This window comes from Amblyomma mixtum, chromosome 2 (assembly GCF_055824585.1).
Source record: "Amblyomma mixtum isolate Tamu chromosome 2, ASM5582458v1, whole genome shotgun sequence".
Taxonomy (NCBI): domain Eukaryota; kingdom Metazoa; phylum Arthropoda; class Arachnida; order Ixodida; family Ixodidae; genus Amblyomma; species Amblyomma mixtum.
The window spans coordinates 254794243-254817937 of NC_143013.1; the positions used below are offsets into that span (position 1 = coordinate 254794243).

A 23695-nucleotide genomic window follows, 5' to 3' on the forward strand; every position below is an offset into this window, starting at 1 on the left:
TCCGACTTCCGGTGGCTTCACTAGCGCCCGCTTCGGAAAGCGAAAGGCGGGAATGCGGCATCCAGCCACCTAGTGGATATCAGTGGACGTGTCCAGAAAAATTTGGATTAGACAATATGTTTTTGTCTGATTTTATCACCTATTCGTTGAGGCGTTGAGGTTTCGTTCAGTTTCATCTTTGTAGCCTTAGTAGACCGCGGAAGTCGTTTGCACATCTAGACACCATATCGTTTGTGTCGGAGCTGCCATCTATTGCCCGTTCTGGCCGGAAAGCTCGTGTTCATGTCGTGATGCATCTGGTGCGTCGTCCGACTACAAACACCGCGACTACTTTCAGCTGGTAATCCACGGGTCTTTCCGCGTGCACCGCTCGTAGTGGCACCGGTGAGTTCAACCTAGCCAAGCTAAAAGATCAGAAGAGAGCTATTGACGAAAGCCAGGGAAGCCTCACTAAAGGTTGGCCACTGCACGGATTTCCCGCTTCGTTAGGCTAAAGCTGGCTACGCCAACAACCTCGTTTATCAGCCACCGCCGTGGCCGATATGAAGGATGAAGCAGACGCGCTTTCACATCTTTGAGCTGCAATCTGCATGTCGGGCGAAGCTGCCTGCGGCAGTTGATTAGTGGCAAAAATTCGCCATTAGATGTCTGCAGAATCGTAGTGAAATCACTCGTCAAGATGGTGTCGGTTTGCGTCGACGTTGATTTGGACATGCAACCGACGTCCTTTGACTTGGTGTTTCCCGAAGGCATTGAAAGAGGCGGCCGATTGAGCTTCAATTTTTCCAGGGCCCTGCCCGGTTCCGGGGCTTTTGATGATGGTTGTGAGGACTCCGCAAAGCGGCGCCTTGTAGCAACCACTCCTTTCGACGCTGCCTACGCGCGCGAAAAAGTGCGAGTGTACTCGGGTGACAAGCCGAGCTCCTATTGTTACATTGACGCACGTTGTAGTGAAGGCGATGTCCTTGATGGTGAAGAAGTAGAGATCCAGACTGAGGGCTGCGAAATTGAAATAGAATCGGCTCTTTCACCTCCACCTGCGTCGCCCTTCGGAGACCCTCCGACACCAGAAAGTGTGGATTCCGCTGAACCACCCGCAGCTGTCGCTAGCAGCGCCACTGCCGGTGCGGATACGGCGCACGCAGTAGGATGCAGTGCGGGTGACACTGTCCATGAAATAGACTTGAAAAATGACGAGAGCAGTGCCGTTGAGAATGTAGCAGTGAATGAGAGTACCCTTTCCGCAGATCACACGTACATGGTTAGTGAGGCTGGTCCCACGACGAGTGACGCTGCAGTGGGAGAAAGTGAGGTAGCTTCTGTCCACGAGGCCGTTTCACGTGCAGCCAAAGATTCAAGCACTGGTACTGCTACTGTCATTTCAAAAACTTCAAATGACATTCAAGACATGAAAGCAGCTTCCAGTACAGTGACCAGCAGCACTTCCAGTGCTGCTAGCAGTGCAAAAGGTAACAATTATCCTAAAGCAATGCCACTCTACTCATGCCTGTACTGCAGACACATAACAGCATGCAAAGAGACTGCAATAGCTCACTGCAAGGTGCATACATCAAGGAAGGACCCTTTGCCAAAACAGCGGGTAATAGGTCCTGCTGCAGCACTAGTTGACAAAGCTGAAGCATTGGCATCACCAGACAAGGCTAAGCCTCAGAGGAACTGCGCCAAGCCACGCATTGCAAATGTGTTCTCTCTCGCTAAGGACAAGTTGTCGGTTGTCACAACACCCTTTAACTCATCAGACAAGCTGCTTCAGGGTGGTGCTGATGCGACAAAGCAAGCCTGCATCGAAGCAACAGACTTGCCCACTGTCATCAATATGCTTACTTCCATGTCACCCAGTGTCACACGCTTTGTCGTAAAAACCGGTCCCGTTCCTCTTGCGAAAGCTGTGTCACTGTCTCCAAAGAATATTACCACTGTTGTCAAGAAGAGCAGTGTTCTGGATTCAAAATCTCCCTCTTCTTCACCAGCACCAAAGTTGCAGCCTATCTTGCTGCCTAAGTCGATCACAGAATCAAAGCGTCCAATTGCCCCAAAACCTCCTCCAAACACCAAAATAGTGTTCAAGTGCTTTAAATGCTCTCATGTTACGTTTGATAAGCTGGTTGCCCTTAAACACCTTCAAGAGCACACAGCTGGAGCACAAGAGAAACAAACAGAAAAAGAGAGCCCACAGAGCAATGACCAAGAAGATGCTTCGCTTCCAAGCACACTTCCCGTACAAGACGGAACACAGCCTCCAAAGAAACGTGCCCTGCCTCTAATGGGATCACAGCTGAAGCCTCTTGTTCGCCCTGCAAAATACGAAATGGAGTCCATTAAGTACTTTGCTTGTACCAGATGCCGGAAGGTTTACAAGAACAAGGCTAGCTTGGCCAAACACATGGTCAAGCACACTGGGGAGCATAAGTTCCGCTGTGAGATCTGTGACAGAGGCTTTCAATTTAAGTCAGTGCTTCAGGTGCACATGAAGGTGCACAATAGAATTGCGCCGTTCAAGTGCACCAAGTGTAAGCGGAGCTTCACTACAGACACGAGCCTTCAGAACCACATGAAGAAATCGCATAGTGATCCAGTTATCTGCCACCTCTGCAACCTGCCATTTGTTCGGCAGCACAATCTGGTTGTGCACTTGATGCAAAGGCATGGTCAGACCGCCCAGTATCGTTGCACTAGCTGCCGGAAGCCATTTTTCACAGAGGATGACCTCAATACCCACAAAAGCGTGTGCAAAGGGGACATCTATCGACACTGTGCTCACTGCAGCTTCAAGGGTGCTAACTACAAAGAACTGTGCCAACATGTGGTCCAGTGCCATCCAGACGTGCCGCAGTTCAAATGTGACACTTGTGACTTGGTTTTTATCCACAAGATTCGGCTGCGAATGCATATCCGAACACACCAACCTGGCTACAAGCCAAAGAAGGCGAAGCACACTTACAAATGCCCACAGTGTGACAAAGAGCTGCGCAGTCAGTCGGGCTTGCAGTCCCATCTGAGCTCCCACAACAACATTCGCCCGTTTTCATGCCCCATATGCAGTTGCAGCTTCTCTTCTAAAGGGAGCTTGAGGTCTCACCGTATTAATGTGCACGGGTCAACCACGTACAGTTGTGATCAGTGCCCACTCACCTGCAAGTCGCTGTTTGCGTTGCGCAAACACAAAACGTTGATCCACGGTCAGGTTATCAAGTTTCAGTGTGACAGCTGCAGCAAGCGCTTCACCAGCGAACGCAAGAAGCAGCTGCACACCGCTGTTGTGCACATGGGTGACACAGCCTGCCTCGCAGATGGGCAGAACCCTTTTCCGGGACTCAAGGTGTACCGCTGTACCGAGCCCGAGTGCTCTTACGCCACCTTCAGCCTGTACAGGAGCAAGGCTCATGCCATCACTCACACTGGAGTGATGCCTTTCCAGTGCGACAAGTGTGACAAGGCGTTTGTGGTGCAGGATGAGCTCAGGAGGCACGTAACTCTGCAGCACGATAAGGGCAAGCAGAGGCCGTGTCCCCACTGTGGTCGGATGTTTGTGTCGGACACTCGTTACGAGTGGCACTTGCGCCTGCACCAGAACAACCAGGGCTTCAAGTGTGACAAGTGCAGCTACCTGTACGAGTCCAAGGCGTACTTGGAGCACCACCAGATGCGACATACGGAGGAAAGTCAGTCTGTCTGCCAGGTGTGCAACAAGACATTCAAGGTAAGTCTGCTGACACAGACTAGTTGGATGCTGTCCTGAAAGAACAAAATTGTTTAAATTTCAAATTCAGATTTTGAGAAGAAAGCTGCCCTAATAGTAAACTCCTGAACGGCGCCCGCAAAAGGAGGGAGAGAGAAAGAGATGCCTTAGTGAAGGGCTTCAGATTAATTTTGAACACATGGTGTTTGTTGACACGCACTAGTATCGTGCAGCACATAGTTATTTTTAATGCATAAGCATTACTTGCCTCGTATGTGGTGAAGACAAGTCCGCCAGAAGTGGACACTTCCGGTAGACACTTATCCGAGCTTACCCGAGTTACTCGGCAACTCAGTTACGCGGTAGTACCTTGGGTAAGTTCAGAGGAGCGCCATGCAAGCTGTAGCCAATGGGAGGAAACTCGGGCAAGCTCGGAGGAGCGCTGCATCAGCTGCGCAAGAAGTTGCTCGGGAAAACAACATGGGTCGCACAATCTCTACAGGAACAGCCAGTGCAGCAGCGCATCACTTAGCCACTGCGTTACTGCGCTGGTAGTGGTATGAGGACTCGCTACCATCTATGAATGTGTAGTAGAGAATGACAAATTCTGCATATATGCGTTAAAGGGACAGTGAGGAGAGCACTATTGATATTTTTTTTATAGCAAAATCCGATAGTTCGGCATGTGATGGCTTTGTTGCCACTTGGCCGGCAGCGAAAGATGCATTTATTTCTAAGAAATTTGGATTCGAAGTTGAAAAAGTTTTTCCCGCCGCTCTGATTCAAACTTGGGATTCTCTTATGACGACACAGGACTAAGTGACATGAAACATGACGTGAACATGACGTAACGCAGACTCCGTGATTTCTGGCCGCCAGCAGTGCGGCCTGGCAGCAGCCGAAAAGAAAGCTACCGCTGGCCGCACGTTGAAATTATCTATCGGCTATTGCGACCGTCGCTACAGTCACTTCGCTTACGTTTGCACCGGCGTTTTTCCAGCGTTACGATGGATCCCGTTCTCTCGAAGTCGTCAACGAAGTTCTCGCAAATAGACACCTTTAGCATACCGTGTACCTTGTTACCGTTAGCGGAATACCGGGAGCCCGCCGGTGAGCAGGCGCTGATTGGTCCCGATGCTGCGGGTGCGCTTAGCTGCCGGCACGTGGCGCCATCTGGCGACGTCAAGGAGATTTGCGCATGCATTGGCTGCGCCTCAGTGATTTGTGGCTTCTCGGGTCTTAGTGTTGCTAGAACCATTGGTTCTAGCAACACTGTTTTGTCCTATGACGTCACCACGCTTGTACTTGCAAGTTTGGCCTGTGGCGGCGATAATTTTGGTTCTTGCTCTTTTCTACGTTACAAGAGCTTTGTTGTCAGTATGAGTGGCGTTTTGTAATCAGGAGCTGGTATTCTGTCGATACAAGCCAAATTCAATTTCTCCTCAGTGTCCCTTTAACCCACGGAGCCCTGAATGGTGCGTGGTTTGGTGGCCAACGCAAACTAAGTTACACAAATGCACAGAATACGACAGAAAAATAATCAACCGCAAATGCACTGATGGAAACAGCAGTAGTGCACAATGCTTTTGCATTCATAGCACTCGAGGAGACTTAATTGCCCCCTGTAGTTTTTTTTACAAATCAGCTCCATCGAAGTACAGCCCCCTGTGGCTGGGATTTGATCCTGCAACTGAGCTCAACAGCTGAATGTCAACGACTGAGCCACCACAGCGGGTGAAAATAGTTTAATTAAGGAAACATTGATGCAGTGTTGGACTGGTATAGTCTGCACATATTCTGTAATGTTTTACAGCTAAACTTGTAGATGAGTGGCAAGGGAGGTCATGCACACACCACTGAGTGTTTGTCCTACATTGCATTTTCCACCTCCATCTGTTATTTTTTGCAAGTTCAGCTTGAAAACTTTGTACAGAGCTCTAACTGTATTAAAATGTTCCGAATTCATTATGTGGCATTAAACATTTGGGCAACTTGTTAATTCTAACAAGGCATTTTGGTAGTACGTGTTATTAATGTGATAGCGTAAGGAGCTCTTTTTGCTGAAAGCCCGCCGTCGGCCGTCACCCTGTGTCAGTCGGAAGAAATCCCAGAATATAGAAGTAAATCACTGAAAGAAAATACTCATCATTGTGGTTCGAACCCAGGCCGTCTGTGCGCCAGGCATGCAGGCAACATGTAGGCCACGAAGGGTCATTGGTTTGAGCATGTTAGAGGGGCACCTAGTGAACTCGTAGGGGTGTGTTTGACTGAGTAATGTGGGTTTGGATGTGTGCTGATGTTATAGTTATTTAAAAGAACGAAACAAAAATAAATATGCTAATTAGGCAGCAGAAATTGCGCGGAATGAAAAGGTGGTGTTATGATGCTTCATTTTACTGAAACAAGTGGTGTGTGTATGTAGTGGTGTAGTATGGCATGAAGTATAACCTAGATAATGATTGGTGATTAGTGATCGATAATTATGATTGGTGATTGTTAATGTGATCGATAATTGTGATCATTACCGTGATCAGTAATATGATTGTAGATTGGTAATCTGAGAGAAATTAGAAAGAAAAGGAATGAAGAGAGAAAAAAAAAAGGCGGAGAAGGCACTATTGCATCTACTTGTAAGGCTAAGCTTAAGCATCCTCCTAATTTTATTGCGCACTGGGCGGTACTTGAAGCCTGAAACTCTTAAGCTTTTGCAAGAATGTTCTAGAATGAAAACTAAATAGTACCAGATTTCTCCACTTGCACAGTGGAAAGAGCTCACAGCTTTTAAAGAATGGAAACGCTAGAGCAGGTTTTGGGGTAGGAGGAAATTGCTTTGAGAATGGACATTTGGTTTGATATATATATCCTCCATTTGTTTTCAGCAAAGGAAAATGCTTTGCAGTTTCCGAAAGCAAGAACTCTGTGAAAATTTATAGTTGTCAGTTACATTAGTTCTGTGATATTATAGACAGATGTAAAGCTTCTTGTTCAAAGGTTCCAGTACAAGCATAGCAGCAAAGTTGGGCAGAATGTCCAGCTGCGTCACCAAGATAGATGTCATAAAGATGTCGTTCTGTGGCTCTCTGCGGCCCTCTTTTCTGCAGACTGCACGTGCCATGGGCATTCACGTGACCCACATGCACCCAGAGGCGGCGAAAAGTCCATCTCTACAGGTGCTGCGCTCACTGCGTTACCCGCACGGCTGTGACCAGTGCCCCGTGCGCTTCAAGACGACCACCGAGCTGCGGGCTCACAAGCTGTGCCGGCACTCCCCCACTGGCGCCAAGCGGCCCGGCAGTAATCCGGAGAGGAACTATGAGTGCGAATACTGCAACAAGGCCTTCAAGCACAACTGCGCTCTGCAGACCCACCTCCGTGTACACACGGGAGAGCGGCCATTTGCGTGCCCATACTGCACCAAGGCGTTCAACATTCACCAGACTCTCAAGGATCACATTGTGACTGTGCACACCAAGGACTTCAAGCTCCACTGTCTGCTGTGTGGCAAGGGCGTCGTCAACAATACGAAGCTCAAGCAGCACCTCCAGCATGCACACAAGGCCGTTCCCAAGCCTTCCTTGCCCATCTCGGCGCGAGGCAAGGCGGCAGACAAGACGGGAGATTTTGTCCCCACCCCAGCCAAGCCAAGGGTGCCTCGGATACTTTCGAGGAAACCCGAGCAGCCACAACTGCAGCCACAGCAGATCCACATGGCGCCGATTGTGTTTGTGGAGGACCAGGGTGCTGAGATAAGCGAGGTTTATGTTGAGCAGGAAGTGGTTACTGCCACAGAAACAGCTATGGTTGTTGAGGACCCCATCAAGCTCCTGACCTCTTTCTTTTGAAGGGGCCCGAGCTTGCAGAGACTTTTTGCCTGAGTGCCTGTTATCTGTTTTTTGAGGAGCCAGCAACCTCGCAAGGGAGTCTTACATGGCTTTGCTTGAAAAGCAGTGTACACTTGTATCTTTGTACAGTGTTTGTGCTTTTCTCTTTGAACGTACTATTCTTAGCATGCTGGTTAAAATGTTTACTATATGTGTGAGGGAGTTACTGGATATTTCAGAATGCAGTTTTTTTTTGTTTGCAGTTGAATGTTTGTATTTTCATTTTGTTCACCGCAGTAGCTGCAAAATATGCCTCATATTGTCTTTGTTCGTGCAGAATTTTGTCTAGGATTCACTTAATTGAGGTCCGAGTCAGAACTTAGCACCTTTAAATTGCTCTTTCTGCCTCGTTTGTAAAAGTCCACTAAGTTTGTGGCTGCTGTAGTTGAATTCATTTGTCACGTTTGGTTTGTGAAAAGGGGCAATGTTTGCAAGGTCTGAACTTGCAGTTTATTATTCCTTTTGCAATAAGTCTGTTTTATATACACAAATGTGAAGGTCTTTTTTTGCTTCTATACCAGCACTGATTTCCATGAGTTTATCGTACCATTGATTTTTTTTTTGACACACACAAAAGTATGTGCATATAATGGAAGTGCCAGATTATACAGTAATCGAAAATGTTGACTTCACTGCATCATTTGATTTGTGTGGTGTGTGTTTTATGGTCCCTGGATACTTTATTTTATTTGTTACCTGCTCATGTTCTGTAGCATAGTTTGGTCATGTGTTTAGGAACTGAAAGTGAAAACCAAACAGACATTGATGCAGTTACAAGAGACGTCTGTTGGTGACAACTGAAATGGTAACCTCAAAATGGCCGGGCAGTGTGTCTGCCACACCACTATTGTTGACTTCGCCTTTTGTTGCTTTGTACTTGCAAACAACTTTCTTTGGCAGTGTAGTAGAAAACGCGAACATTAGGCAGTGACATCCAGACCCATGTGGTTGGTTTATGAGCACGCGGGAACTGAATGCTTTCAGAAATTTTGCCTCTTTTTCATAGTTCCCATTGGATATCCACAATGCTGTGTGCAAGTAACCCCATACGTGTAGTGCCATTGCCATCTGCTAATGTCGGCAGTTGATAAGAGAGAAAGCTGAGCAGCTGTGCATGTACAGTGCGGTGCTTTCATATTCAGATTTCAATTAAATTTCAGACTTCGATTATCAAGCCTTAACTAAAAAAATGTTATGGAAGACTTTTACAAACTTCTTCCCTACAGTGTAGTAAACTGTTTGATGCTTGTGTGCATATTTTTGAAGAGCATGCAACCATTAAAAACACTGGGACTCCTGAAGTCCAGTGAGCACCGTTCCACATGCAATGCAATGTGGCTAGACAGTCTCTTGACTTCTTTAAAAGTTGCTGTGGGCCTAAGCTCAGTGGGTAGTGAATTAGGTTTTGGGGCTCTACCAGGCTTTTTCCTTTTTGGCACTTTGGTTATATGCGGTACTACCGCCTCTCACTATTTAGGGAAGCAAGAAGTTTTCATTCTGTAAATTGCTTAAGAATGCCCAGTGACTGTTTTAACCATTTCGTTGTGAACCATTTTGCTTTATAGTTTTCTGTTATATTTTTACGTGGCGGCCAGCCGAAGAATAGGACGTGATGAGCGAGAATGATTTAATGGCCGCTGGCCTAGTGCTAGCGGTCTGTCCTGCGCAGCTGCCAGCTTTGTCTTCTTCGTCACATATTATTATTTATTCGATGTTAAAGCTTCCATATGTGAACTTTTTTTCTTTGATGGCTTGGCAACGAGCAACCAAGTCCAGGACGGCAAATTGTGTTGTCGTAAAACAACACTTGCTTTCCAAATGTTTTCAATCGCAAAACATGTGCAGAAGGCATTTTATGTTACTCCAGCTCATCTCATACTGCACTGATATGACACTATGTATATGAGCACTTCAGAATTAGATGTTTTGCAACCATTTACAAAAGTTTCCTTACTTAAGGTGGTCACTACCTGCCCTGAGTATATGTATTTCCTTACGACTTCCAGCACCTCGCTATTAATTACGAACTGCTGTTTAAGGTCTCACAAGGCAACAGCAGTTTGTAATTAATAGCAAGATACTGGAAGTGGCAAGGGAATATGTCTACTTAGGGCAGGTAGTGACTGCTGGTCCGGATCATGAGAGAGAAGTAACTGGAAGAATAAGAATGGGGTGGAGCGCATATGACAGGTTCTCTCAGATCATGAATGGCAGTTTGCCAGTGTCCCTCAAGAGAAAAGCATACAACAGCTGTATCTTACCGGCACTCACCTATGGGGCAGAAACGTGGAGGCTTAAGAAAAGGGTTCAGCTTAAAGGTACACTAAAGAGGATTCTGAGCTCGTCTTTTTATCACGAGAACTTGATCTTTTTTTTTAACTAACCTCCAAAAGTAGGAGGAGTCGGCCAACATGTGGAGCGCCTTTCAGCCAGTCCCATGGCAACTTGCCACTCTGCCATTGGCGGAGTGATATGTAAAGCAAAGAGTCCACACATATTTTTATTTTCGTGGGCCTAATTTGTGGCTATGTTGTCTGCGACAAACTATTTGTTCATGAAAACCTAAAAAGCATAACAAAAGCGAAAGCGACTGGCTGAAAGGCACTTCACACGTTGGTTGACTCCTACTTTCAGAGGCGGGTTAAAAAAAAAAAGATGGGAGCCGGGGCGTTTAATTTGATTTATTAGGAAAATCGGCCACACAGGACAATAATGCGAAGTTTCTAAGAATGCTCAGAGCATGTAGATCGAGTTCCAGCAGTAAACAACGAGTTCAGAATCCTCTTTAGTACAACATTAAATTAAGGACAACACAGCGAGCTATGGCAAGGAGAATGACAGGTGTAACGTTAAGAGACCGGAAGTGGGGGCAGAGTGGGTGAGGGAACAAACTCGGGTTAATGACACTCTAGTCGAAATCAGGATGAAGAAATGAGCTTGGGCAGGGCATGTAATGCAAAGGCAAGATAACAGTTGGTCCTTAAAGGGCTGCGAAACACTGTTTGAAGGGATGCCGGCTCTTTATGTCACATGGATGATGACCAAAAAAAAATTGCAGGAATCGATGCATAGGAACGGCAATTATTCAATGAAGAAATTTCAGAATACAAGCAAACATAATGCTGCCGTGAACTCGATTTTGACGAGGCTTCCCATTCTCATTTCACACTCCCATTGACGACATTGAGAGGGGACCAATGAAAACAGCCTATCTCAACACGTCACGGAAGTTTGTGCATCATGGTTGCCTGTTTGCTGTAACTCATTCTTGCCAAGGCTGGCAGCAACATTTCCATGGTTACAACAACCATGTGGACGCCCAGCTGGCCCAGCGATGCTTCATCGTCACATCAATGGTGCAGAAGGGAACATTGATCAATGGTCTTCCCTGACTTATCCAAACTCGAGCGTGCGATACTTTATAGTATAGCGCGTGCCGCTACCGCCCCCGCATACCGTGCCCTGCTACTGCGCGCTGATGACGGGAACATGGCGCCATCTGGCGGCCGCGCCCGGTGATCCTTCTCAAGATGCTGATGCACACTGGCAAATGTGAAACGAATGTCTTTTTTCTTTGTGGCCTTCCTTGGGACCGAAATGAACACTTGTAGAATGCAATGGCTCGATCAGGTCCATTCCGCCAAGCCGTTCTCAGATACATAGAACCTTAACAGCCTTAAGTGCTGTTTTCTATTTCATAGATGTGTACAGAGAGGTGCAAAGTCCTTCGATCCAGAACAGTTCCAGAGCGTCTGATGGCGTCTTCTTTTTTTTGCTTTGCTTCCTTTGAAGTGCTTTTACGTTATGCAGATGTGTTGGTTTTGTTGATCTAATACAAAACCCAAAAACATGGCAAATCATATATTCATTTATTAACACAGTTTGCAGTTTTTTCCAATCATCAAGCTCTCGCCCGATGTCACATCCACTGCTGAAAACCGCCACTGTGTGGTGACACCATCAGCGCCATGAATTTGTTTTAGCGAGCTAATTAAAATATTAAAAGCCAGAATATATGCGGTACGACCGATGTTAATAGCATCACTACAACTGATTCTATGCAACCCACGGGCAAAAAAATGTACATAGAATGTGTTTCGCGGCCTCTTTAAGGGTAACAGAGTGGATTCCAAGAGAAGGCAAGCATAGCAGGTGACGGCAGATAGTTAGTTGGGTGGATGAGATTAAGAAGTTTGCTGGGAGTGATGTGGGGCATAGTCAGGCTGATGGTGATGATGGTGATGTCCACAAAGTTAAGAGCATTGGGATATGAATGCAACCATTCAGTCACCGATCTGTTGAGAGAAGAAGGAAAGAAAAGTAATATGCAATGAACAAGGAAGTAGTGATGGGTTTAAATTGCACAAAGGCGACAGCAACCTATTTACTGAATTGTACAGTCAGAAGTCATCACTGTCTTCGTCGCAGTATTTTGTCACAGTGTTTTATTTTTTTTAATTCACAGTTTGTCAGAGGTCATCAGTAACAAGTTTAACAGTTACAAAAGATAACAGTGCAGGATGTAGTGGCACATTAATATAGCCATGCTTTGATGTCATACAAAGGCTGACTGTATTGCCAATGACAAGTCATGGACTGTAGTCAGACATGAAAGCTGTTTCTGAAACAGTAAACCCATGCAATACTATCAACAAGGTGAAGCGCCGTGGCAATACACAAAGCACAGTTGGCCATGTTCAGTTTACCTATAGCAACATCTATATTTTTTCAACATCTAACTTCAATGCGAAAATTCAATAAATAGCAGGATGAATAGCACAGTATGTGGAGATACTTGACGTTTTACAGTTCTAGCACGTATACAAAAAGCAGAACATACGCTTTGTACTAAATTATTCTTTCACATGTATATCAAACATCATTGCATCAGTGGGAAGATTCGCAGAAGTTCACAACGGGAACCATAACGGAGCTCACAGCCTGCTGTAGCTCTTCGTGGTGATGTAATAGCTGCAGGGTGCAATATGCACCAGAGAACAAGAAGTTGAGTCCATCTCCCACTCACCTAATTCCTGGCTCTTGATCATTGGCAGACAACACTAAGCACACAGACGCGTGCTTCCGACTAGATTTTAGCACAGAGCAAGGAAAGATCAGCTGGACCAAAAGTAAAAGTACTGAATGTTACACAAGGAAGCTTCATCACAAAAGGTTATGATTACTGTGTAGAAAAGCTTTTCTTGCTCCACGGTTCTGATACAGCATGTTCAAATGCCGTGCATAATGGTGCTTTGAGCACACAATCTGTAGGTGCTGGTGGTTGTCGTCAAATGCTTACTCGCAATACTTTTTGGCCCTTTGACAACACTTTCAGTCTTTAAAAGGTGTCCAGAGTGTACTTGCGCACAATCACCCACATCCTCCACAAACAATGAGCACTACAAGTGACTCGCTGATGTGTCCCTTTGGCATAAGCAATCACTAACTCTTGGACAACAGTCTGGTCCTAGAAGAGTCACGTCCTTCATTGTCATACAAGTCCCATTCTGCTGATGACTTCGTGAACCAGTCGTGGTATGGGGCAGCTGGTAAATGCATGGTCACCCACTCCTGTATGTGGTTTACCACTGGCCATTCCAGCCATGTCTCTGGGACCATTTGAGCACTTTGAACAGACTTTCAGCACTCCAAGCCACCTTTCTAGCTGCCGGAGAGGCCATGCATCTTCCATGTCTTGTGCTTTGGTCTTTGGCAGGTCGTCTATGAAGCCACTCTGGCTGCCGAGCCTTTTCTGAGTTTTGAGTCTGGATGTCTGGTACAACACCTAGATCACCTTGGCCTCGATGAGAATGGCAACTATGGTGAAAATCACGTAGACTAGCACCAGGCAGGCACCAAAGGCACGTTTCACATGGAACCGCAAGATGATCATCACAACCAAGGTGGAGACTAGTGTGGTGGTGATGGTCCCGTAAAGGATGCCGATCATGGTCGTCCAGTTCAACTGCACAGACCACATCAAAGTTCAATGAGCAAAAAGAGCCATTTGTAGAAGTACACATACATAATTTTGTGCTTGCTGAAACATGCAGTACATGCATAAAATCAAAATGTTGGCAAATGAAGAGAAAAAAAAATATAAAGCTCAGCTATATGTCTTTGACCCTAACAGATATGAAAAGATGGAGGGCAACCAAGAGATAATCTAAATTATAGTGTCTAAATGCAGCAGTGTCGGTACTAATGAAGGAATACCTTGCAGCCCATAGCACTAAGTACAGGAGAAAGGGTGAAGCACACATAAATATACTGGGTAAGTAGTAATTAGACATGTTGGGATTGAAAATAGCATAATGCAATATTCCCCACACCACGCCCCACACCAACTGTTAAAATTGCAAAAATGGTTGAAACGATTATGATTATGTTTATTGAAGGAACATGCAATATAGTACATCGTTATAGGGTAAAACCAAATTTTACATGATTTTTGCACCCAAAACACATTTCTTAAGGATAGGGCTAAACCGATTTCTTTTACTAACGAGGCTAAACCCATTAGTAAAAGCCTACATGAAGCCATGGGCTCCTAAGGCCTTTCTGAAACTTGTGCTTTAGCTGTATGTTGTGATCTTACAAACCAAATCGCAGATTGTTTTACTCCACAAATCAAGAAAGAAACTTGTCGCTGGTTTGAAGCAGGTATATATGCAGCAAAGCTACTTACACTCATCACACCTCCGCTCTGAGCAAGCTTCAGTGTGTAAGGAATTCCAAAGCCAAGCAGAAGATCTGGGTTGCATTGGGTCAAGGTCCAGCAAACGCAGTGCAAGTCATGTAACGAGCACAACAGATGCCCTTGAAACGTTTCATTAAAAAAACCTCAGCATGTTTTGCTGGCAGTCAACAGAAATACAGATGATGTTTGTGTAAATGTGCAGTTTTCTGTTAAATTCTTGAACCACTTCCTACGTTGCTAGAGAAGAACGTCGCAAGATGCCGTGCTCGAGATGCACAACAAGACAAAGAATGGTCTAAGGTCTTCAGTAATTTCCTGACGGCTTGGAGGTAAGTGACTATTCAGGATTCGATTTTTGTTTCGTGCCTTGAAATCTGGCTTAGAAAACCGAGTGATCTGTTATCAGTGCCACTTGTGCAATTTTCAGGACAGTGGGTGGCTGGTTTGAGAATTTTTCTTTTAGTAGCAAGGATGCATCAAGTTGTTTGTATATGCGAGCACGTTGGAACAGCATTGACTGGAAGTTACTAGACTGCTTCATTAAAGCGAGCACCATACAAAATGCAGCACATATAATTACAACACCGTCAACGAGCCAAGGCTGTAGAGGCTTTTGTTACCTAAAAGCTGTTTTCACCTTCCTTGCTTACTGGGACCAGTTTGCACCAGGCTAAATAGCTGAAACTTGAACAGCATAAAGACGTGCAAAGTAAAACATGCATAAAAGTTTGTGCTTGCCTCTGAAGTTCCAGCACTTAAAAAAGAAGCCTTCATATACTAATGTGCTACGTTGCATGCCAGCGATAAATGACATTGTGTGAGTTCACTATTGCGTCCATAAGATGCAGGAAGAGATTTGATGGCTGTGCCGGAGATGCCAACATTTTGTACAGTGCACTGACACACACACAAAAGAGCACTGTCCGAAATTGACCTTTTTAAAACTGAGTTGGCCAGAGTATCCATTTTTATTTATTCTATTCTCTTTGTCTTCTTGTTTACGAGATAATAATAATAATATAAATAAACGGAACAGTAAATGTTTTATAGATAAATTTTTTACTTGTTCTTAGTATGATTGAAGCTTTGTCATGTAGGCATTTTGCCTTTCGTGCCGAGCTGTGTTCGTTATATGAAACGTTGATATTTTTCATTAATGGAACGCTTTGTTAACTCTTTTCTTACCGCGCCATGGGTCATATATATGACTCACGTTTTGGACCTGCCGCCAAAAATGCAGCACGGTGCTCCAGGACAAGCTGCGACCTCTAGTTTGCTTCTATAACTCCATTTCTTCGATTTCAGTTTTTTTTTTTCCTACCGCGCGGAGACGACGTCAAAAATGAGACTTCGACAGGACATAGTCCGCCGGTAGCCGATCATGGTATCCGTTTAGCCGCCGCTCCTCAAAGGCGAAAGGCTACACTGAGCACTTTTGTCAATTCGTATGCGAGACTTTGTTTCAGAGGCCCGGGACATCCATGCTCACGCATGTTTCGTTTTGCTGTTCACGTTGTATTTTATGGAGTGCGCTTGACTTGTAATTTGGGGCTTTAGAGTCTTTTCAACACATTGCCAAGGTATGTAACCAAATGTAGCATATTTTTGAATTTCGATGATGTTAAGGAAGGCAACGCCCCCATTTACAGCTTTTTCAGTGCTCTTTTTTATTTTTGTTACAACCAAGCGAAAAGAAAATTGAAAAAGAAAGTAATTGCAAGCTATGCTTAAAAAAGAAACATATACCTCTATTTCATGTACTCACGCCACTCCTATCTCTAGTGGCACAGCAGTCATACTCCCTAACTTGAAATGCCATGGAAACTGCAGTGTGTAATGTACGCAGCTGAAAACCGCAAGAATGGTAGCTAAGAACATGTGCAACGTCTATTACATTTCAATTTTTTTTTGTAATCAATTTGTGGCCCAGTGCAGCGGCTTTGTATTTTGCTTGTATTCTGTGTTTGTGTTATGAGCATACAGGTATTTAGCCAATAAATTTTCGAAACGTTTTGCACACACAATTCTGGCTTCTTTTTCCTTCAAAAGTGCAACTAATAAGCTACAATATCATATATTGCAATGTACGATGCGTTCGGCGATTCTCATAGAAGAATTTTTTTTTTCAATACACCCAGGTTCGGCCATTTCTTAGCGGCAAGGAAATATTGAAGTGCTAATATAGAGCACGGCGCCTCGGCAAACTGGACCTGATCGACGTCCCCTACGATCAATAAAGCAAACAAGGGAAGGGGAATGAGGGGCTCGTTATATATATGACGGAAGCCAACAGCCACAGAAACCAAGGGGCACAGGGGATTTTTTTTATATATATATATATTTATTTTGCGGTGTTGATCAATCTAGAACACCACTGAACATGTTATCGCTTAAAGATAATTGATCAGAAAAGCAGAAGAAAAAACAACCACATGCCGCCGGCGGGATCCGAACCCACGACCTCCGAACTACGCGTCCGGTGCTCCACCTCAGAGGTGGAGCACCGGACGCGTAGTTCGGAGGTCGTGGGTTCGGATCCCGCCGGCGGCATGTGGTTGTTTTTTCTTCTGCTTTTCTGATCAATTATCTTTAAGCGATAACATGTTCAGTGGTGTTCTAGATTGATCAACACCACAAAATAAATATATATATATATAAAAAAAATCCCCTGTGCCCCTTGGTTTCTGTGGCTGTTGGCTTCCGTCCTACGATCAATAATAAGCTTTTGGCTCGTAAAGCTGGCTTCGTTTATGACTTTCGTGCTTGCGGTGAAGACAACACAAAGCTGTGCAGGGGAGTACAGTTATGAGGGAAAGAAGAAGACTCAGTAACCGTCTCACTCAGGGTGAACAGACGAACTGCGGAATATGAGGGGACGGATGAAAAAGAGCTGGAAGGTGGGAGAGAGAAAGGGTCGCTGTAGTTGAGGGCTAGGGGCAAGCTCTGACGTCATACACCACACGGGTGTTTTTCGCTATTCGCCTCCATTGAAATGCAACCGCTGCGGCCGATATTTGCCGGAGGGGATAGAGTGGGACGCAACTGAACCTTCAATATATAACCAGGAAAAGTGACAAACAATATAGCAAATGATAGGCCTAGTGTAGAAGAAAGAAAAAAAGTGGAATTTGGCGACATTTGCTGATCGCTCGTCAGTGAAATTGCGCACGGCATTTTTGCCCGCATTTGTCTTTTGTTTCTGGTCGTATGAAGACAGGAGCATTGCGCTTCACTATGTAAGAAACGTGGATAAAAAAATGGAACGGAGCTGGCTGTGTCCCATGCATGCGAGTGCGCGAACACGCATACACACCCTCACCCTAGCATGGACGCACACACTCGCACAAGTGACTTAAATGCCTGTTCTAAACCATGCAGGATCTCACAAGATGCACGGCCTCGAACCATAATACCTTCGCAAAAAAAAAGAAAAAAAAACTCCAGCCGTCGGCAGGTTATTAGGGTTAGCAAATTAATTCAGAAAAGGATACTAAGTAGCGGTCCGCCATAGCAGGCCGAAATCGCCATACGTGGATAGCCTTGCCTGGCCACCGAGAGGTTGGATATGTAATCTGAAAAAAAAAGAAAGAAAAAAAAAAGACACCACAGAATGCAAAGATTAGTTGTTCGCACTAAATCCATCGCATTAATGAAAGCATATACAGGGTGTTTCACCTAAGACTACACAATTTTTTAAAGATAGGCTTTTTGAGTTAGAAGACTGCTTTTTTCGGCATAGCATTGCAAGCGGTGTAGTACATCAGAATACAGCTAATACATGCTAACTAGTAGAATGGCTAACTAATGTTTGATAGTTAATCATTACTGTTAGCCTCCTTAAATATTTAGAGGCGTGTATACTCACCATAAGTAATACCGATGTCAGTTTTTAGAATTTCGAAAATGCGGTTACCGTTGGCGCTGTGGCCCAACAAATTTTGGCTATTTCGACGAGTTACTTGCACTGGAGATGTTACTTTGCCTGCAAGCTTCACGAAAACGCATGTATTTTGGCGCGATGCACAACGGCGCACCCGCGAAAGAAGGAGCGGAGGACACAGGGAAACAACGCTAGACGTGATGTCATCGTAGCATTATCGGCACTGCATATGTAGAGTGCACTGCGACGCACAGGGTCGGTGGTCCTGTTTAAATAATTCCGAGGTCTCCAGCATAAGGAGAAGCAAAAAGAGAAGCAACATAGGCCCATGCTTCCAGGTGAAAATCGTAACCGGTCAAACTGGTTTAAGGGACAATTCCCCAGTTGATTCCAGTTGGTTTCCAGTAGGCTCCCAGCTGATTTCCAGTTGCATTCAACTGGGAGCAAACTGGAAGGCAACTGGAATCAACTGAGAAATTGTTCCTTAAACCAGCCTGACCGGCTATGATTTTCACCTCCGCGAATGTGAGAGTACCGCGCGACTCACCGCCTATGCTGTTACCCCAGGCCAGGACTGTCATTCCGAGGAAGGCGTCGCTCAGCCCGATGACGATGCCGAAAGTCTGCGAAAAGGCGCACGCATGGGTCAGTCAGCGTTTTCAGACAGAGATCACAGAACGCTCTGTAAAGCCAGTGGCCACACGGTCTGCAAGCCCGCTCAAGATAATTTCGATTCTTCCGAATGTATAGACGACACCTATTGACACTTCCGTCATCAGCCTGTGAGTTGCCAAGCTTGAATGTGGCATGCAGAGCATCCCATGTGACACGTAGGTTACTTTACAGTGATAGCGGTGGGAGGCACACTCTTCCGATGGCGTCCGTACCTTACGTGGCCTTATCAAGTTAGTATATCGCCCAGTAACTGCACCACTTTGGCCTACATATAGCAAATTCGCACTTAGGCGAAAATGAGACCATTAGAAAACGAAAGACGAGACAGTAGCTGTAGTGCGCCGTCCTCCGCTTCTCTTCAGTCATTAGTTGACGAAGAAGCCGCCAGGAGTGCAGCGGTTTTGTGCGGACGCGCCCAACGCGAAATACCACAAGTATGGGCCATGTACAGCTGACGCTGTAAAAGACACGCGTTAAAGAAGATGGTTCATGCTTTTTTGCCGGTTGCTGCGGATCAGCGACATACGAAGTGCGCGCCTCAAAAGCAAACTTGAAGCCTCGTAGACGTCATCGCCACTTATGGGCAGAGAGAAACTAGCAACTAGAAAAAAGGCGGCGTTATCAGTAAATTCCAAGCAACATAAGCTCTCTCACTCGCGACGGTGCAGCGCGTATGATATACAACTTCCGAAAGAGAAAAGATGAAAAAAAATTTTTGCGAGAACAAGATGTATTGCTGCTTCACCTCTTTTTACACGAACTGAAGTGCTCATTGACAGTTGTGTGCTGCTGCTGCTTATTTCTTTTTTCAGTCATTGTGTCATATCTGCTTGTGCGCGCATTTATCTTTGCTTCCGAGCACACACATGCTGACGTTTCCTTATATGATAACTCTTCCTAACCTCTAACCTCACACTACCCTCGCGCCCAACATGGCTTGATATACGGTGCAATAAATGACTGCTGGCATTCGTTCCCTCGACACGGACTGGCGTACATCACTCGGTCAGTCACCATTACTGATACAATTATCGCTACGAATCAAAGCTGTGATATTGCTGAAACATCTTTTGCCGTCTTTCTAAATCGTTAGCAAGCAAATTCATGGGGAACTCGATTTCACGCGGCACGCTAAAGTCAGGGTAGCAGCTGAAATAAGCAGAGTAGCGTCGATATCTTTGCTCCTGGAAACTCAAGCAAAGACAAGCGCCAACACGAGAAGATGAAATTACTGAAGTTTTATTTTCAAACGGAACTTAAAAAGCGGCAAAATTCGGGAGCAGTCACACGTAGGTCACACTAAACGTGGCCCTTAAAAGAATTACCTATTGCTATTCGCGCGGACAGAGCGCGAAGAGGCGCCTCCATCTTTAGATGCACAAAAGAGACCCAGATGCACCGTACGGTGGTTTGTAAATCGCGGATAGAAGGCTGTGTTTTAACTGCTCTGCCCATACATTTTGTGCGATTCCCTCATAGTACCCAAACATGGCTGCACAAAGATTTAAAGTGAATGGCTCACTGATTCGCCAAGCGTTAAGATCTATTTAAAGAAGATATTTTTATGCTTCTACCCAATGGGCACTGGTATTTTCTTGGACGTCTCATGGACGTCCTAAACGTCCACAGGACGTCCAAGGAAGTTTCAGTGCCCATTGGGTAAGCATCTTGATCTCGCAAATGTTGCATGAATGCTTTCTCATGAACGTTTTTCAACGTAACAGTCGCCATCCTAAATAGTACCAGTTAAAATTACGCGACCGGAAAATACTATTGTTGCCAGACTAGTAAGAGCTGTATATTCCCCGCATAGAGGAGCGTCTTGGTATCCAGAGGCGTCACCATGATGGCTGCCGCCACAACTGTGTTAGATGGAATGCGTACCTTGAGCAGCGAGAGCACCTCGTTGGCGAGCACGTAGATCCAGGCGACGGAGACGAAGAAGCCGACGTAGCCGAATGCCCAGTGGTAGCGCGGCGGCTCGTCGTACTTGGAGGTGGCGAACACCGCGATGGCCACGCAGGCGAACACGAGCAGCACAATTATTACGACCGGCACGCCGCCCACACTGTCGTCGCCGCCTGACAGGAAGGACAACAGAAGAAGAAATAAACCTGGTTGTGTTGCGAAAGCAACGGCCGCCTGGCTACGCTTAGGATTCGCTTGTGGTTGGGCGTTTAGGCGTTTTGGTTAAGCTCTATTGTTTATACACGAAGAGGACACATAGTTATGCATTGGTTACAACCTTATTTACACCAATGAATACGCTTCGATGGTCAGTAAAGTAGTGTGTCTTGGTTTCTACTGCACTGATGGCGCCATCTGGCGAAGCGCGGCGGCGGCAGCTGCTGCGGTTGCTAGGCGACGGCTCAAGGTCATTCGTGGAATCGCCGCCACGGCGAAAGTGCGGCCACGCTGAAGAGGCGAAACGGTGGGCTTAGTGTTGCTTTCGTAACAAAAAAAAAAAAAGAACCATGTGTTCAAGCGATGGCGCACGCAATGGGTCCCGACTTTGATAATCAGAGTCCTCAATTCCACGTCGAATGGAGAAGAAGGGACAGAAAGAAGGAGAAAAGCGATAGCAAAAAAAAAAGCAAACAAGGAAGGAACGAAGGACGGAAATGAAGGAATAAATGAAGAGAGAATCAAAAAAGAAACGCCGTCACTGTTGAGTTTTGACATGAACATCGCGGCCGAGCTCTTATACAGGCATCTAGGTTTTTCGCGAGGACTGGCGCATCTGGAATTCTTGATAGACTCAGGATTGAGTTCAAGGTTGTAAACTCTCAGAGTATGCCTAGTGTACCCTGTTACGGAATACGGACACGTGAAAATTGACCTACCTTCCTCTCTCCCCTTTCTTTCTCTCCTTCTCTCCTTTCCCTTCCCACGTGTAGGGCCTCGCCAAGCTAACCTCCCTGCTTTACCGCCCGTCATTCTCTTTCTCTCTGGACATGACATGTTATCGCATATATTTCTTTATTTTAACGCGCAAATTCATTTTTTCCCCCTCAAGAATGAGCGAACATGTTTACTAGTTTGCTGCCACACAAAACACGAGATATAAATGGTGTTCCCGCCAGCTCTCTGAAACTAAGTATAATCTGTGTTACCGCGGCTGTGGCCCTAGCCATTTATAGTGTCAAGCAAAAATTACAGAAAAAAAAATTGTTCCCTTTGCATCCTCATCCTCGTTATAAAAATATATCCTCACGGTTCGCAACCATGGATGTAATAGAGGAAGCTTCACTGGCCAGCCAGAACGATGGGAATAACCAGAGTGTTTTTCGATCAACAAACAGTGAAGCTGACTTCAGCTGCGAAACACGTTCGGTTATTCATTCCTTCACCGCGGTAATAACTGGACTCATTATTCGGTCCCTACCACTTCCCAAAATCAGGATTCGGCCCATCCCTTCTTTTGAAATACAGCCGTTCTTTGCGCAAAGAAAGCTGATTCCTTCTAATCCTTTTCCGAACCCACAGCATCTCATGCACTCCGTTGACTTTTTTTCTCCAACTGCGTTGTGTCTGTTGGTGTTAGCTGACAGAGCGATAACGATAGCGCAAAAGATGGCAATCGCGATAGCGGCGGCACCGAGAGCGGGAGATTACACAGCAAGAGCGTGCGGAGAAGAAAGCCCCCCCCCCCCCCCCCACCTTCACCCCCCCCCCCCCCCCCCCCCCCCCAATAGTCGCAACAACCGCAAGCGGAATACCGGCAGTGCCGCCCGCGGTGCTTTTTCGTCATTCCGGATGCAGTTCTTCTTGGATCGGAGGTGCTATGGGTTCTAAGCCTCTTTAGAGAAGCGCGGCGCCCTTATTACCCCAATAGCCGCCAGGATAAAAGCTATAAACCCTTTTAGCACCCCCAAAAAGGGAGTGCGAACAGCACCGGGCTGCCGGTCTCACCAGTGGCGACGAGCGTGATGAAGACCGGGCTGAACACGCAGTGGAGGCTGTTCAGCAGGCGGCACCAGTTGTGCTTGTCGTTCTCGTAATCCACCACGGGGGTCGTCACTGTCAGGATAAAGTACAGCGGCGCCTGCGAGGGGTCAAGAGCGTAGAAGGTACAGGGCGACTGTAGAACGTCGCAAAGATGGCGTCCTGTACCTACTGCACGGCGCAGGCAGGCCTCACAACTGCAACCTAGGCACTTGACCCCCGCAATTATCTTCACGTTCCAATCGTGCCGATAAAAACATGAAGACGAGTGCCCGTCATTGATTGAAGTTCTGCTTATTTAATTATTCTGCGCTATTTCTGCATATCATCATCACAGTCGCCAGCCCGGCTACATCCACTCCAGGACTAATGCCAACTTTTCCCAATGTGGCCATTTGCCTATCCCTGTGTTTCTGCGGTAGCATTAAGTACGGCATGGGCAATGGCGTACGGACGGAAAGCTGCACTGATGTCTGCGTTGAGCAATGCATAACAAGGCTGCTTTTAAGAAGCATATTGCTGTATATACCTCACAGGTTAGTTCATACATACATGTGTCACGGGTATACTATTCACACACCAATTTCGCCGCTCGTCTGCACGAATTACGTCTGTCTCGCATAATCCCAGGACTTTCTTTCCTTGCTGTGCTAACGTTATACCCTCATGGACAGCACGTTGTGCGAGTTTGCGGGCGACACTGTTTGTCATTGGCACAGTTTCCGAACCGGACCTTAGGGCTGCATGGCGTTTTTCTTTTTTGCACTTTAGAGGCACCATGCAGCGAGAAAGGTTGTCTTTTCCGTCGCAGACTATCGCTTCTAGAGCGTCAGGGATGCCACAACTCCGTACTTGGCGACTTTTAGTGAGTAATTTCGTCTCAACATTCCCAAAGGTGTCCGTTCCTCCCCAAA

General features: G+C 46.0%; 2 protein-coding genes across 2 annotated transcripts in view; one reads left to right on the top strand and one right to left on the bottom strand.

Annotated features, from left to right (window-relative positions):
• The first annotated feature begins 239 nt into the window (after positions 1–239).
• LOC149363593 (uncharacterized) lies at positions 240–9543 on the top strand. Its single transcript, XM_089573578.1, has 2 exons — positions 240–3721; positions 6802–9543. Exons 1-2 carry the CDS (start codon positions 680–682, stop codon positions 7540–7542), a joined length of 3783 nt encoding a protein of 1260 aa, XP_089429704.1. The 5' UTR covers positions 240–679; the 3' UTR covers positions 7543–9543.
• Positions 9544–12009: 2466 nt separating this feature from the next.
• LOC149363594 (mitochondrial sodium/calcium exchanger protein-like) overlaps positions 12010–23695 on the bottom strand; it is a 108724-nt gene continuing 97038 nt past the window's right edge. The window contains exons 12-17 of the mRNA XM_089573579.1: positions 22749–22881; positions 20721–20917; positions 18709–18784; positions 17773–17853; positions 14270–14334; positions 12010–13546 (exon numbers count right to left, since the gene is read on the bottom strand). Of these exons, the coding sequence (XP_089429705.1) occupies positions 13367–13546; positions 14270–14334; positions 17773–17853; positions 18709–18784; positions 20721–20917; positions 22749–22881 (732 nt within the window). The 3' untranslated portion in view covers positions 12010–13366. The remainder of the gene's footprint in view (positions 13547–14269; positions 14335–17772; positions 17854–18708; positions 18785–20720; positions 20918–22748; positions 22882–23695) is intronic.